The sequence below is a fragment of the Oryza glaberrima genome, chromosome 4 (genome assembly GCF_000147395.1).
Source record: "Oryza glaberrima chromosome 4, OglaRS2, whole genome shotgun sequence".
Lineage (NCBI taxonomy): Eukaryota > Viridiplantae > Streptophyta > Magnoliopsida > Poales > Poaceae > Oryza > Oryza glaberrima.
In genome coordinates this window covers 1,198,024-1,212,206 of record NC_068329.1, presented here as the reverse complement: position 1 = coordinate 1,212,206, position 14,183 = coordinate 1,198,024, and the positions used below count along the sequence as shown (strand labels likewise).

Here is a 14,183-nt window from a genome sequence, read left to right as displayed (position 1 = left end):
AATGAACTGAACATTTGTTGTAAATTAATCGAGTTACAAGAACATGTTATGTGAATGAGTATATCATTTTTGTTCTTAACCATGTGTATTAGATGCTATATATAATTCATCATTAATTTGAGAGACTAGTACTTCACTACCAGTAATCCCCACAGGAGCATTGGCCGTTGCGGAAATGGTGAAACCTTCTGACATCCCTGAGCACGATCTCCCTCCCGACCATCTTTGACATGAACTTGGCCGCCTCATGGCAGTCGTTGCACACCCTCAGGTTCTTGGCCACCCTAATGGTGGCGCCCGGCGCCGCCCTGAGTAGCCCGAACGCGATGGCGAGCTTCTCGCTGTGGCACCGGAGCACGGCCGCCTTGTCGCCGTCGTCCATGTCGTGGAGCACGCACGACGTGTCCGGCGTGTACCCGCGCGCCACCATCTCCCCCCAGAGCGCCTCCATGTGCGCGTGCACCTCCGCGCTCGCCGGGTGCGCCGACTCGCCGGCCATGAACCGGTGGATCGCGCCGTCGACCTCGATCCAGCTGCACCCGGGCTCCTTCGCCACGCCTCGCCGCCGCATCCTGCTCCTCACCTCCGCCGCCCGAGTCCACTGCCCGGCCGCGGAGTAGATGTTGCAGAGGAGCACGTAGTGGCTCGCCTCCTCCGGCTCCAGCTCCAGCAGCCGCTCGCCGGCGATCTCGCCGAGGTGGACGTTGCGGTGGAGCCGGCACGCGCCGAGCATCGTGCTCCACGCCGACACCTGCTGCTCGCCGGCCTCCATCGAGGTCACCATGGCGTACGCCTCGTCCAGCCTGCCGGCGCGCCCCAGGATGTCCACGACGCAGGCGTGGATGTCCGGCGTCGGCTCGACGCCGTGGTCGCGCTCCATGGCGTGGAACAGCTGCAGCCCACGGTCCACCATGCCGGAGTGGCTGCACGCCGCCAGGGCCGCCATGAAGGTCACCTCGTTGGGCCTCGCCTCGCCGCTCGCCGTCATCCGGTCGAACAGCACCGTGGCCTCGCCGCCGAGCCCGTGCATGCCGTACGCCATGATGAGGACGTTCCAGGTGATGGTGTTCCGCCGCGGCAGCCGGTCGAACACCGCCCTCGACAGCGCCAGGCACCCGCACTTGGCGTACATGTCCACCAGCGCGCTCCCGACGGCCACGTCCGTGTCCAGCGCGTGCCTCACCGAGTACCCGTGGATCTCCTTCCCCCTCGCCGGCGCCGCCAGGATGGCGCACACCGGCAGGAGGGTCATCAGGGTGATGGCGTTCGGCACCACGCCGCCTTCTTCTAGCTGCTGCATCTCGCGGGCGAGCTGGAACGCGTCGGCGACGTGGCCCTGGACGACGCAGCCGGTGATGAGGGTGTTCCAGGAGACGACGTCAGGGAGGTCGACCATGGCGAAGATCCGGCGGGCGACGTCCGTCTTGCCGAGGCGCGCGTACATGTCCATGAGCGCGTTCTGCACGAACCGGTTGCCCGCCATGCCGCGCTTCACCACGTACCCGTGCACGGCCTCCTTGCCAGCGAACGCCTCGGAGCGCGCGCACGCCGGCAGCACGCTGGCCATGGTGGTCTCGCAGGGCACGAAGCCGGCCTCTGCCTCCATCCGCGCGAACAGACGAAGCGCCTCCTCGTCCATGCCGGCCTGCGCGTAGCCGCAGATCATGGCGTTCCACATCCCGAGCTGCTTCCCGGAGTCGGGCACCATGTCGAACACCTGCCTCGCCTTCCCCACCTGCTCGTGCGTGGCGTACATGTCCACCAGCGCGCTCGCCACGAACGAGTTGGCGGCGAGCTCGTCGTCCTTGATGACGTAGGCGTGCATCTCCCGGCCGATGTCGAGCAGCTCCAGCCGCGAGCACGCCGGGAGCGCGCTCGCGAACGTGACGCCGTCGGGCCGCACGCCGAGCGCCACCATGTCGTAGAGCGTCTGGACGGCCTCGTCGAACATCCCGCTCTGCACGAGCACGCTGACCATGGTGTTCCACGTGACGACGTCGCCGCGGCCGGGCGTGGCGCCGGCGAAGAGCCTCTGCGCGTCGGCGACGAGGCCGAGGCGGGCGTACATGGAGAGGAGCGCGTTGAAGGCGAAGCGCTGGTGGCCATGGAGGAGGCCGTTCTTGAGCGCGAAGGCGTGCGCCTCGCGGCCGAGGCGAACGGCGGCGGCGGCGGCGGCGGGGAGGTGCGAGACGGCGCGGAGGACGCTGACGAGCGTGAAGGAAGTGAGCGGGTGGCCGCCGGCGAGCATGGCGCGGAGCGCGGCGAGCGCGTGGTCCCAGCGGCGGAAGAGGCAGAGCGCGGAGATGAGGGAGTTGAAGGAGACGGCGTCATGCGCGGAGTCGGAGATGGAGCCGAACACCTCGAGCGCGGCGGCGAGTTGGCCGCAGCGCGCGTAGGCGGTGAGCAGCGCGTTGGCTACGGCCGGGGAGGGGCGGTGGAGCAGGCCGCGGCGGAGCGCGGCGGCGTGGATGGCGCGGGCGGAGCGGGCGTCGCGGAGGGCCGCGGCGGACTTGATGGCGGGCGGGAGCGCCGAGTGGTCGAGCTGCTGCTGCGGCGACGCCATGGTGATGGAGGAGAGCGCGCGGAGGGCGGCGGCGTGGTTGCCCGCGGCGGTCAGGGAGCGGACTGTCGCCGAGGTGGGAGGTGGGTGCGTGGGCGGTGGCGGCGGCGAAGTTGCGGCGGCGGCGGCCATGGCCATGGGAGGGATGGAGGGAGGGATGGGGATGGTGAAGCTTCAGTCAGTGGCTGGTTGGGTGGATAGACAGTGGCTGACTGCAGCAGCATTTTTTTTATTTTCTTATATATATATATATATATATATATATATATATATATATATCATATGGTACAAATATTTAACAGGAAATACTATTTCTAGATATTTACCATGTTTTATTAGTTTCTGATTTTTTTTACAATACTGAAAACGCAGACAAGTCGATTAAACAATTTGTTTTTGACAATTTTTGGATGTTACTCCCTGGCCTCCATCCCTTATAGATGTGAGTTTTTATAGGACCTATATTTATGGACAGAGTGAGTAGTACTTTCTCTCGTTCCAAAATAGAACAATTTCTTGTGATGAATCGGACAAGCACTTGTCAAGGTTCATCTTTAGAAATTGGGAATTTTGAAAAAAAAAGACACCAGTACTATAAGGAGACTATGGTGGTGGAGTCATGGGCGTATGATTTCATCCACTGGAAGTCTAAATTCTAATTCATACTCCCTCCGTTTCTTTTTGTTAATTGGATCCATATATACCACTACAACTTCTTTGATTTAGAAAAATACCACTACGATTTATCTATTTGAATATGTGTAACTAGCATGGTGGCCCGCACAGATTGCGCGGCTAGCATCATTATATTTTCTCTCATATAATAGCATATACGTTTTCTCAATGTATTATTCAAATATTTAAAAATGACAACATAATTTTAAATTTTATACTAACTTTACGAAACTACTAATGTGTAATATTCATATTGTATTTTATATACGTGTTATTTATTAATTATTTTTAATATCAAATTTTAGTTATTTGTAAATTATATTCCTATATGGACTATAGACTCGTCTTTTAATATTTCTTTTTTTAATTTCAAATTTTCGTTATCTGTAAATTGTATTTTTATATAAACTCTAGGCTCTTCTTCCAATATTATTTATTTTTAATTCTGAATTTTTATTATTTCTATTTTCTATGTGGACTCTAAACTCGTCTTTCAATATTCTTTAATTTTTAATTTCGAATTTCAGTTACTTCTAAATTGTATTCCTATATTGAATTTAGACTCTTCATCCCATTTTTCTAATTTCTAATTTTAGTTATTTGTAAATTGTATTTTTATATGAACTCAAAACTCTACTTTTAATTTTATTATGTTTATTTCGAATTTTACTTCGTTTTAAATTCCTACATAGACTCTATACTCTACTTCTAATATTGCATATTTTTAATTCTGAATTTCTATTACTTCTTAATTGTATTTCTATATGGACTCTATACTCTACTTCTAATATTCCTTATTTTTAATTCCGAATTTCTATTATTTCTTAATTGTATTTCTATATGGACTCTATACTCTACTTCTAATATTCCTTATTTTTAATTCAGAATTTCTATTATTTCTTAATTGTATTTCTATATGGACTCTAGTCTCCTCTTTCAATATTCCTTATTTTTTAATTTAGAATTTCAGCTATTTCTATATAATATTTCTATATGGACTCTGTTTTTCTTTTTCTCTGATTAATATGAGAATTTCTAGTCCGTGAGAGCAAACGTGGATGCTCCTTTTTCTATTCATTTAATAAGTTAATAGATTACAATTTAACAGAAATTGGAGCTATGGCATCACTTACCCTTTTAATGCATTTATTAAAAAAATGGACCAAATTACCCCCTCATACTTCCTTCATCCCCTTCTACATTATCCCTCTCTCTAATGTCTTCTCTTCCACCGGTCCAATCCCCGTCATATCGAGCTGCCGGCCTAATGACCTCCACTGGCGTGTGGGTGGCAAGGTTCCGGCATATGATGGCAAACTTCCGCTATACGATGGCCAGCAAATTGCGAGTGTCATGCATGGAGTCGGAGATGTAGTCAAACACCATGAGCGCGGCGGTGAGGTCACCACAGCGCGCGTAGGCGGTGAGCAGAGCGTTTGCGACTACCGGGGAGGGGCGATGGAGCAGCCCCCGGCGGAGCACGGTGGCCGGCGTGCTTGCCCAGCCAGGGTGGCGAGGGAGTGGACTGTCACTGAGGGGGAGGTGGGTGCGTGCGCGGTGGCGGCGCAGTGTCACGGCCATGGGAGGGATGGTGAAGTTGCTGGCTGAGCTTAGTCCGAATCTCTGCTGCTCTGCATCCGCTGGTGGCTGGGTTGAAATAGGATTGAGGGTCCTTGTTAACCACAAAAATTAGCATCAGACTCGAAGAAGAAGAAGAAGACAAATGGAAGCGGATTTGGTGTGGGATCGATTCAGATGAGGAGAATAGGTTGTGCATCGACTGGACTGCATATCGGCTGAAAGACAAAATCGGCCACGGATCAACCAATAAGGAAAGTAGCTGATACGAGTTGACTTGGTCTCGGATCAACCGACATATGGGTCCCATACGGACCCTAGGTCTTTACATGTCAGTCAGTGAGTAGTTACTGCAGAGGATCTGAATTGCTCAAAATCGTGCGAACACCATAATTCTTCTAGCCCCTCGTTTCTTTTTTTAGCTGATAAATCTCATTTCATTCCTTGGTCATGGAGTGGATATTCGAAGGAAGTTTTCCGTAACTAGTTGGGTGCCCGTACATTGCAGTGAGAATAATTTTTTTAAATACTTACTGAAATTAAAATCAGAAAATTAAACAAATGATATTGTCGATTTAGCTTTTGATCATGCCGCACATCTTCCATCTAACTTTTGGTCTCGCCAACACGTTAAACTTGCCATTGCAAATAACCTGTTAGTACATGATATCATTCGTGAATAACCTGTTAGTACATGATATCATTCGTGAAGATGTTGTGCAGGTTGACACATGCGACACCCAATGTTTCATATCAAATAATAACCAAATTAAAATGATTGTAAGTCAAATGACATGGAACATAAGTACCGATTATAAGTAAAGGGTTTAAGCATCATATAATCATCATTTTAAGCTCCTGTATGGACCACGAGGCAACAATGTGCATTTTAGAATATCCAATTTGCATGTCGGCATTATCTTATTATGACTCAAAATGCATACAAAGTCTGGTAGAACAGAATAGGTAGATCCAGACCTTGAGTTCCTTGAGCACCACAGGGAATCCATTGAGATGGAAATAATAAAGTGACAAATAAGCTAAAATTTCTTCTCAGGAGTAGGACACTAATTAGTACTGTTGAAGCTTTTCTTTTTTCTCAGGATCGACCTTTCCGAGCTTAGAAACAAATTTATCCCTGTAACAATGGGAAAAGCAAACCTCTAACTTACTCTTCAAATATTTTGTTGTATTGGAAAATGTCTTGACTACGTACCTTCAAACCACAAGGATGATTATCCATACAATGAAGCTTGGTGCAGCAGCTAGCTGCGGCACACAAGCATCCAAGAAGCCACTTAAGAAGCCAAAATTCTGACACTCAAGTTCACCTTTATGTATTGTGGCATTGATAATTGCTTTGCAAACGACAATTCCAGATACCATTTCATCTATTTTCAATTTTCAATGAAATTGAACAACTTATGAAGTGTGTTCCTTTTGATGCGCAACACGGTGGTCTGAGAGATTTGCTTTAACTCCAGTGCAGGTCCAAGACTTGCCTTCAGTGTCAACAGCGTGCCAGCTGGTTTGATCCTACAACTAGCAAGGAAACAACAAATATAGTTAAGTGTCCGATAGTAGATTGGCTGATTAAGCCGATGTCGTGTCGTCAAGACCTAGCCGATGTAGTTAAACCAGATCGCTCTGTCTTTATAAGGAACTGAAGAAAGTAAAACCCTAAATATGTCTTATTGGTTGTAATATTGTCTTATTTGTTTTTATCAATCTTATTTTAGACAATATTATGAAAATAGAATAGATAATATACCGGCTATTGCTCCAGTACAACCTTATAAAGGTAAATCAATCTAACTAAATATACCAAATAATGATCAATCTCAGATGTAATGATTGAGATGGACTAAAACTTGATATATTTATATAAAGTGATCTATCTGTATAAGTGGCAAATATGCATAAAACATATGTTAATGCATATTAGGTAAGATCGGCTGAAACAAGATTCTACCCTTAATTTTGATTAATTAGAGGTTAGGTTTTAGGGTTCTACACAAGATTAGGGATGATGCATCATAAAGTATTTAAATAAACCTGAAGTCTAAACAATCAAGTAATTAACTCGTTTTCAGGAAGATAGATACCTTAGCTAATCTAATTTAGCAAAACGATTTAGCCGATACCGATATAGACTCTAAAGCGAGTTTCAACTGATAAGACGGAATCGAGATACCAAACTAGATTAAATAAAATATATGATAAATGATAATTACAAGAACGAGATTAATACATCTAAAACGACATAATAGCCCCGATAATGCAAACCATCGAGAGATAATAGTCCAGAAGTTAACTTTCAAGAATCTTGACTCTAGTCACCTTCTGACATGGTATCTCGACCGCACTAGACCTCTGCTTCTCCCTAAGCATAGTCCTGGTCCTCAGCATTGACCAAGGTTAACCTCAGGTCACCTACACACAATCAAACAAACAACCATTTTTAGGCATAGATGTCACAACCTGACCCACATTAGTCACACGCACTCACACCACCATCCACATATCTTCTCAAACCATTCTATCGAATAAATATTAATCATCACAATGATTTTACAATCTTTTCATGTGTTCTACGATGACATGTGTTGTACCTGGAATCTTGGTCCTAGCCATATACATACCTCACTATCATCTGGACCAAATGTTACATAATTTAGAGATGGACGAGCAATATAAAGAATTTTGAGTAGACTATGGCTCTTTGTGAATTGTGACGGTTAGATTGCTTGGATATTTTACTTTGGAATACATTCCATGTTTGAGTTACAAACCAGTTATGTCATGATGAATTATATACCTAGCCTGTGCAATAGCAGGAGCAATGGTACTAGCTAACTAAATAAAGAGAATTGCATGAAGGATATGATGAAGCTGGTTATAGTGTATCTTGTGGTGGCTGTGGTAGCACGTGCTAATTTTAATTTTATTGATGGATAGACCAGATGAGGTGTCGATCATGCGCTCAAGGAACTGGATAAGTGTCTACTTTGAACTTCTCTTGCATTACACATCAGAAGCCATCCTGTAGGCGAAGGAAACTGCAGCAATTTTGTTCCCATCACCTGTAGGCTTGGCCTTGGTGAGAGTAGAGGCAACAATCTTAGTTTGCTCGAATGTGGCCTCTTTAGTTTCTAACCTTTTAGCTAGTAGGGAAGCATCAACTACTACATCAAGGGCTTTGCGATATGCGATTCGGTCACAGTTATACACCTGTTAACATTGGCGCTGCATTCCGTCACTAGCGCTAACATCCCTCGATCAAACCTTGACTGGACGTATAGGTATGCGGTATGCCGATATCAGTTATCGAAGCTGACATCAGGTATGCATTTTCGGATTTGGATTCGGATTCTGTTCAGGGAATAGGGCATGCCCCAAGCGCCTATCCAAGATTTAGACTCGAGGGTAGGTAAGACCGGAGCGAAATTGTCCCCGAGTGTAGGCCCCTCGAAGAGGCGTGCCCAGATAACATTCTTTTTCGGGTAGCTAAATGTTTAATGTTTTAAAGAGAGAGGGAAACTGAGCAAGGAAAAATTAGTTGACTTTAGTGATCGGAAAGGAGAGTTGGTTTTTAGGACGCTTTGGAGGCTTCTAGATTTGCTGCAGAGTTGTCAACGGGTGCTGCATCAATAGCCATCTTGTTGGTGCATTCCGCTCTAAAACTAACATGACTACCACTGTAATAACAACAAGGCTTAGTGCGATGAACTTGCCCATTCTCTATTATATGAAGGAACTAACATCTTGTTAGTGTGTGTTTCCACCTCTAGAACTAACATGACCGCCACATCACTGCATTAAATAGTGTGGGGTGATGGTCTATGACCATGGGAGGTTTGTGGTTTAAAATATATTGGTTGGTAAATTGTATCCTCTTTTACTATAAAGGTATAACCCACTAATTCCTATAGCTTAACATGCAAAGATATCAAATCATCATCCACTAACAACCACTAATTTCTAAAGCTTAAAATGCAAAGATGCCACATCATTATCCACTAACAACTATTACATATAAGTATCATGCAAACATGCTATATTATCTATAACTTTATAATTTTTATAATTTTAGAGATTTAAAAGGCAAGCAAATTAAATCATCCCACATAATTAACATAATATTTCAATATTTCTCTCCATCATTTCTTTATAATATCCTATATATCTATATAGTTTACCCTCACTTAATTAGTTAATGTTATTTATCTTTTTTTCTCATTAAGCCATATCAAATAAATTGTTTTTAGTTATTAGATGATTAATCTACCATGACAATCACCGTGGCCAACACATCCAGCCCATCCTTTTACCCTAATTTTCTTTTCAAGGATTTATAAACTATTTAATAAATTATTCCTAGAATTTATATTAAATGTTCATTAATTTACAAGCGAAGTTAAAGTGGGAAATTAAATTTCCTAAGTAATTCATGGCTGTATTTGGATGAAATACACAGACGAAGTTAAAGTGGGAAATTAAATTTCCTAAGTAATTTCCTAAGTAATTCATGACCTGTCTATCATTTGGATGAAATGTTACATACTTTCAACACAGACGAGCAATATACAGACTTCTAAATAGACTATGGTTCTTTGTGCTGTTTATATTGCATGGACATTTTACTTTTGAAGACATTCCATGTCTGAGTTAGATACCATATATATCATGATGATTTTCATGTACGTAGCCCATGCAATAGCACAAGCAATGATACTAGATAATGAAAAAAAATAAGATTATTACATGAAGGATATATCATGATGCTGTATAGTGCATCTCGTGATAGCCGTGGTAGCAGGTGCTAATTTTATTGATGGACATACTCGATGAGGTATCGATTCTGTGCTCAAGCAACTGGATAAGTGGCTACTTTGAAGTTCTTTTGCATTACTATAAACTTGTCAGCCGGTGCAGCTACAAGAACCGCATCAGAAGCCATCCTGCAGGCAAAGGAAACCGAAGCAACTTTGTTTTCGATACCTGTAGCCTTTGCCTTGTCGAGAGTAGAGACAACAATCTTAGCTTGCTGAAATGTGGCCTCTTGGGTTTCTAACTTTTTTTCTGGTGGGGCAGCATCTTCTACTTCCTTGAGGGCTTTCAGGATATGGGATTTTGTCACACTTATACACCTGTCTACATTGGCGCTGCATTCCTCTGCTGGCCCATACAACGCAGCTTTGAAGTCTTCAAGATTTGCTGCGACGTTATCACCGGGTACGGCTCCAGTAGCCATCTTGTTGGTGCATTCCACTGCAATAACAACAAGGATTAGTGCGATGACCTTGCCCATTCTCTATTATATATCCTAACAGTTTGTTGAGGGATGATTCGATGCAAGGAGGTGTGGCTACTATTGGTTGATGAAATGCTTACAACTATGAAAGTGGGATGTCATTGCATTAAATAGTGTGTAGTGATGATGTATGGCCATGGGAGGTTTGTGGTTGAAAATTGGTTGGTTGGATGCAGATGTGCCGGTGTTTGGGCCACCGCAAATTTCTCCCTTGTCATTGCGAGAGCAAGGTGTAATGGATTACTATAATTGGTTGCCAGCTCAGAACTCAAATTTGCGAAATGGCAAGAATGTTAGCGGTCGTTAAATACCGTTTTGAACACCAACTTTCAGAGAAATAAAATGAGTAAACTTGTAGCACTCTGAAATTTCCATAAATAAATCGGATCCTGAAATTGTGTACGTTCAAAAACTTTTGAATAAATTGCATCATGCAGACGTTGTTCTCACTCTTTGTGTAGCGACCCTCGTATTCCACTTCTGAGGTAGAATACCGGTCTACGGCTCATTCCTTAGTAAGAATTAACTTACCGAGAAATGGCATACCAGAGTAGCATAGCAAAAACAATTGGAGCGAAACCCATTAAATAAAAACCAAAAGAAATTAGTTTTTTTACCAAAATAATAACACTAACAATACCGTGCTCTTCTAGATATTCGTCACCTTCAACATTAAGTTGATGTAGAGATATGCAATACTTGATCAATTTTGTAGAATCTTTTCTTCACCTAATTGTTAGCTCAGCACTACAAGGAATAATATATATAGGGGATGAGTATGAATGGTACTCAACAAGTCCAACTATAGCAATCCAAATAATATATGCCCATAATCAACCTTCATAATACATATATCTCCAAATCCCATAATCCAACAAGGACTTTTATGCCTGTTCATAAAACAGTGTAGTAAAAACTCATATTAAGTAATTATAAAATCTACTGCATATAAAGCACCACAGGTATTAGAACCTTCGATAGGTTCCTTTCCTGCCGCGTTCGCAGTTTCTACCCGAAACAGGGAGTGACATATTACAATTCATACACTCTGCAGAGGTGTGTCGCTATACCAACAGACGCCTTAAACCTTTTAATTCCCACGCCCGTCAGCGCTTGAAGCACACTTCATGGTGTATGCCGGCAAGGCTGAGGTCACAAGCTTTTCATCAATTCCATCTGTTAATTATCTCCGCGAGTGATTCCTGCAACAACACGAATCATTGGATCCTGCAACAACGGCGATCCACATCATCTAATCGGATTTTGCAACAACGGCAACCCTCATCGCTAGGCCATGCTCACGGGATTCGCGGAAGTCCTTAAGCCCGCAGGATAAAGTCATTAAGAAAGAACTATTAAGCTAGCCTGTCCCATTCCAGGTCATGTGGTCGACACGATCGCTATGGCGCTTGAATGCCATATAACAGTTGTTGTTTAACCTTATGATGATAAATATATGTAACTGAACGCCCACCATAATGGCAAGTTCAGAATACACCTATAATATGACCGACTGCTCCACCAGTCAATCCAATCCATCAGCATATTTATTTTAATTATAGAAAGTATAATTTAATGTAAGGTGATACATATAGATTGCAATTACGAAAATATAACAAGAGTTAGTCAAAGGTTTTGTTGGACTTGCCTAAGATACCCGCAATTGAAGAACGAATAAATCAATAGAGAAACTCCAAGAAATCCAAGATAAATGCCCAACTGTAAAAATATGGCGAATTAAAACCAAAAACCAATAATGTAGATATTAGTATGATGCACATGATATGCCTAAACTTAATATCATAGCTGATCTACACTGAGCGACACTCACCTCAAGACTCAACTAGATGACCCATATATATTTTTAAGTTGAATATGGTTAAATATATTTGTATGTTTTGATTCGGTAAAGATCTATGATTTATATAACAGAATTGGACTAATAAGTATCTAGTGTTAAAACAAACATCATTACACTTTTATTTTTAAGAGAGTAATTATTTTAATTGAAAGAAGTTTTAGTTTACTAGAGACAAATTTATATTCAATAATCAATAGTCCTAAAATTCAATAGTAGTCCTATATACAGCCCACATGTTAGACCACCTTCTTCCTCTTCTCTCCTTGTCTCGTTCTTCTCCTCTGCCGCACGCTCTCTCCCAGCACCGCCGCTCACACCACCGCTCCACCTCACGCCAGCCGCTGTTCCCTACCTCCGGCAGCCGCCCCGCAGTCACCGCCGGCCTGAATCGACTCCGCAGCTCCCCACGAATCTAACCCTAAACTAAACCTAACTTCCAACCTCCTCAACCCTAGATGCAGCCACCGGCAAAACTCCGGCGAGGTAAGGATTCAGAGGAAGTTCCCTGGCTTCCACCACTGCTACAACCCCGACTCCTCTCTTCTACTTCCTCCTTCTCTAATCTCTAGTGGTTTGTACTGTCAAGGTGTTCTCCTCTTTTCTACTACTGATTTATGGTTGTGATGCACTGTTGATACATGTAGACATACCTAATGGTCAACTTGATGACTCTATGCTATGAATTGTAATTACTAGTTCTGGGGTTCTAGATCAATTGATTTGCTAGATTGGATGATGCCTATATGCCCATGATGAATGAATGCTCACATGAATAAACCTATGAATTTTATTACTGAAATTAAATTTACACTAATTTGATTATATCCTTATATATGCTTATGAATGAATGAGTGCGCATATAAACAGATTAATGACATAGTTATGCAATAATTTAATTTCCACTAACATGATTATGTTTTTATACATGCTGACATTTAGAAGTACTGAAATTATGGAATAGTAACACACTACATGAACAGATCTCTATAACTGTTTCACTAAATACCATATTAAACCACCAAGCTGCATAATTTGATAATTATAATAAAATATATATATACCATGGATTATAGACTGTAGTCCATAAAGCTTGCTTGATCTTGAGGTTAGCAGATAATGATTTGTTTCATTGGACGATGCATTGCTACTATCTATGCCTTACAGATCAACAACTCAATTTATGCAACAGTTTATTAACATAGCTGATGAGGGGAGGATTAAACTGTTGATCAGGTAATAAACAAATGCTCCAACTACCTATTTTACTGGGATATGCTACTACATGTTCCACTTTATTTTAGTCTGAACTATCGATGTCTTCGGAGCTTGTACAATTCAGTAAGGTTGAAACTAACTCTAACTGTAACAACCCAGGTAACCACGTACCTAGAGTGCCACACCAAAATACACTCAAACCACTAACTCCCAAAATTATTAGAAATTTTGGCAGAATCTCCCCTGTAAATACGGACATCCACGACAGGCAATTACAAGTTAAACTAATAACAATATCATTCCCACAATACGATCCATCCTTATAATCCATGGGGAAAAAACTATTAGAAATCTAAAAGATTATTACAAGACCGAACCATGATATAGCTTAAGTATCATTATGGACCTAGGCAATATAGTTTGATAGTGTGCAGATAAATGTGTATATAAGGGTGCTACTTCCCGCCCATGCATGTCGGTCTCAATATGTACCTAAAACCAAATAAAACACAAGAGTGAGTATAAAAATACTCAGCAATTACAATATGGAACTAGAAAACACATATACACATCATTGGCAATAAAGCATGAACAAAAGGCTTTCTTTCTTTGATAGAAAACACATTTTCAAACACCAAGTCAAAGAAAATAGTAGTTCCCATCCGGGGCAGACATGAATTGAAATAGTAGTTTCCATCCCGGACAATAGTGAATACATCCTATCATTTGCTGGCAAAGCCGAGTAAGCGTGATCAGCGCTTACCCACAGGAACTTGAATAAAGAACCAAATTGCACTCCCATGACTACGCATGGTACTTGAATAATTGAAACCGAAATCAAAGAACCAAATTGAAACCATATTGCACATCCATGGCAAGCAGGGAGCTTAAATTATTTAAGCAGAACTAGAATACAGAATATTAAAACAAGAATAACATCGTACACATAAGAACAACTTGAAATCTAAATGGCGCGAACA

At 43.0% G+C, this 14,183-nt stretch overlaps 1 protein-coding gene across 1 annotated transcript; it reads right to left on the bottom strand.

Annotated features, from left to right (window-relative positions):
- Positions 1–3: 3 nt before the first annotated feature.
- LOC127771988 (pentatricopeptide repeat-containing protein At3g57430, chloroplastic) lies at positions 4–2,777 on the bottom strand. The gene has a single exon (XM_052297955.1). It carries the CDS (start codon positions 2,696–2,698, stop codon positions 137–139), a length of 2,562 nt encoding a protein of 853 aa, XP_052153915.1. The 5' UTR covers positions 2,699–2,777; the 3' UTR covers positions 4–136.
- Positions 2,778–14,183: the final 11,406 nt, after the last annotated feature.

Excerpts from the sequence above, each read along its gene's own strand:
- LOC127771988 (XM_052297955.1), bottom strand. The coding sequence starts at position 2,698 with ATGGCCATGGCCGCCGCCGCCGCAACTTCGCCGCCGCCACCGCCCACG.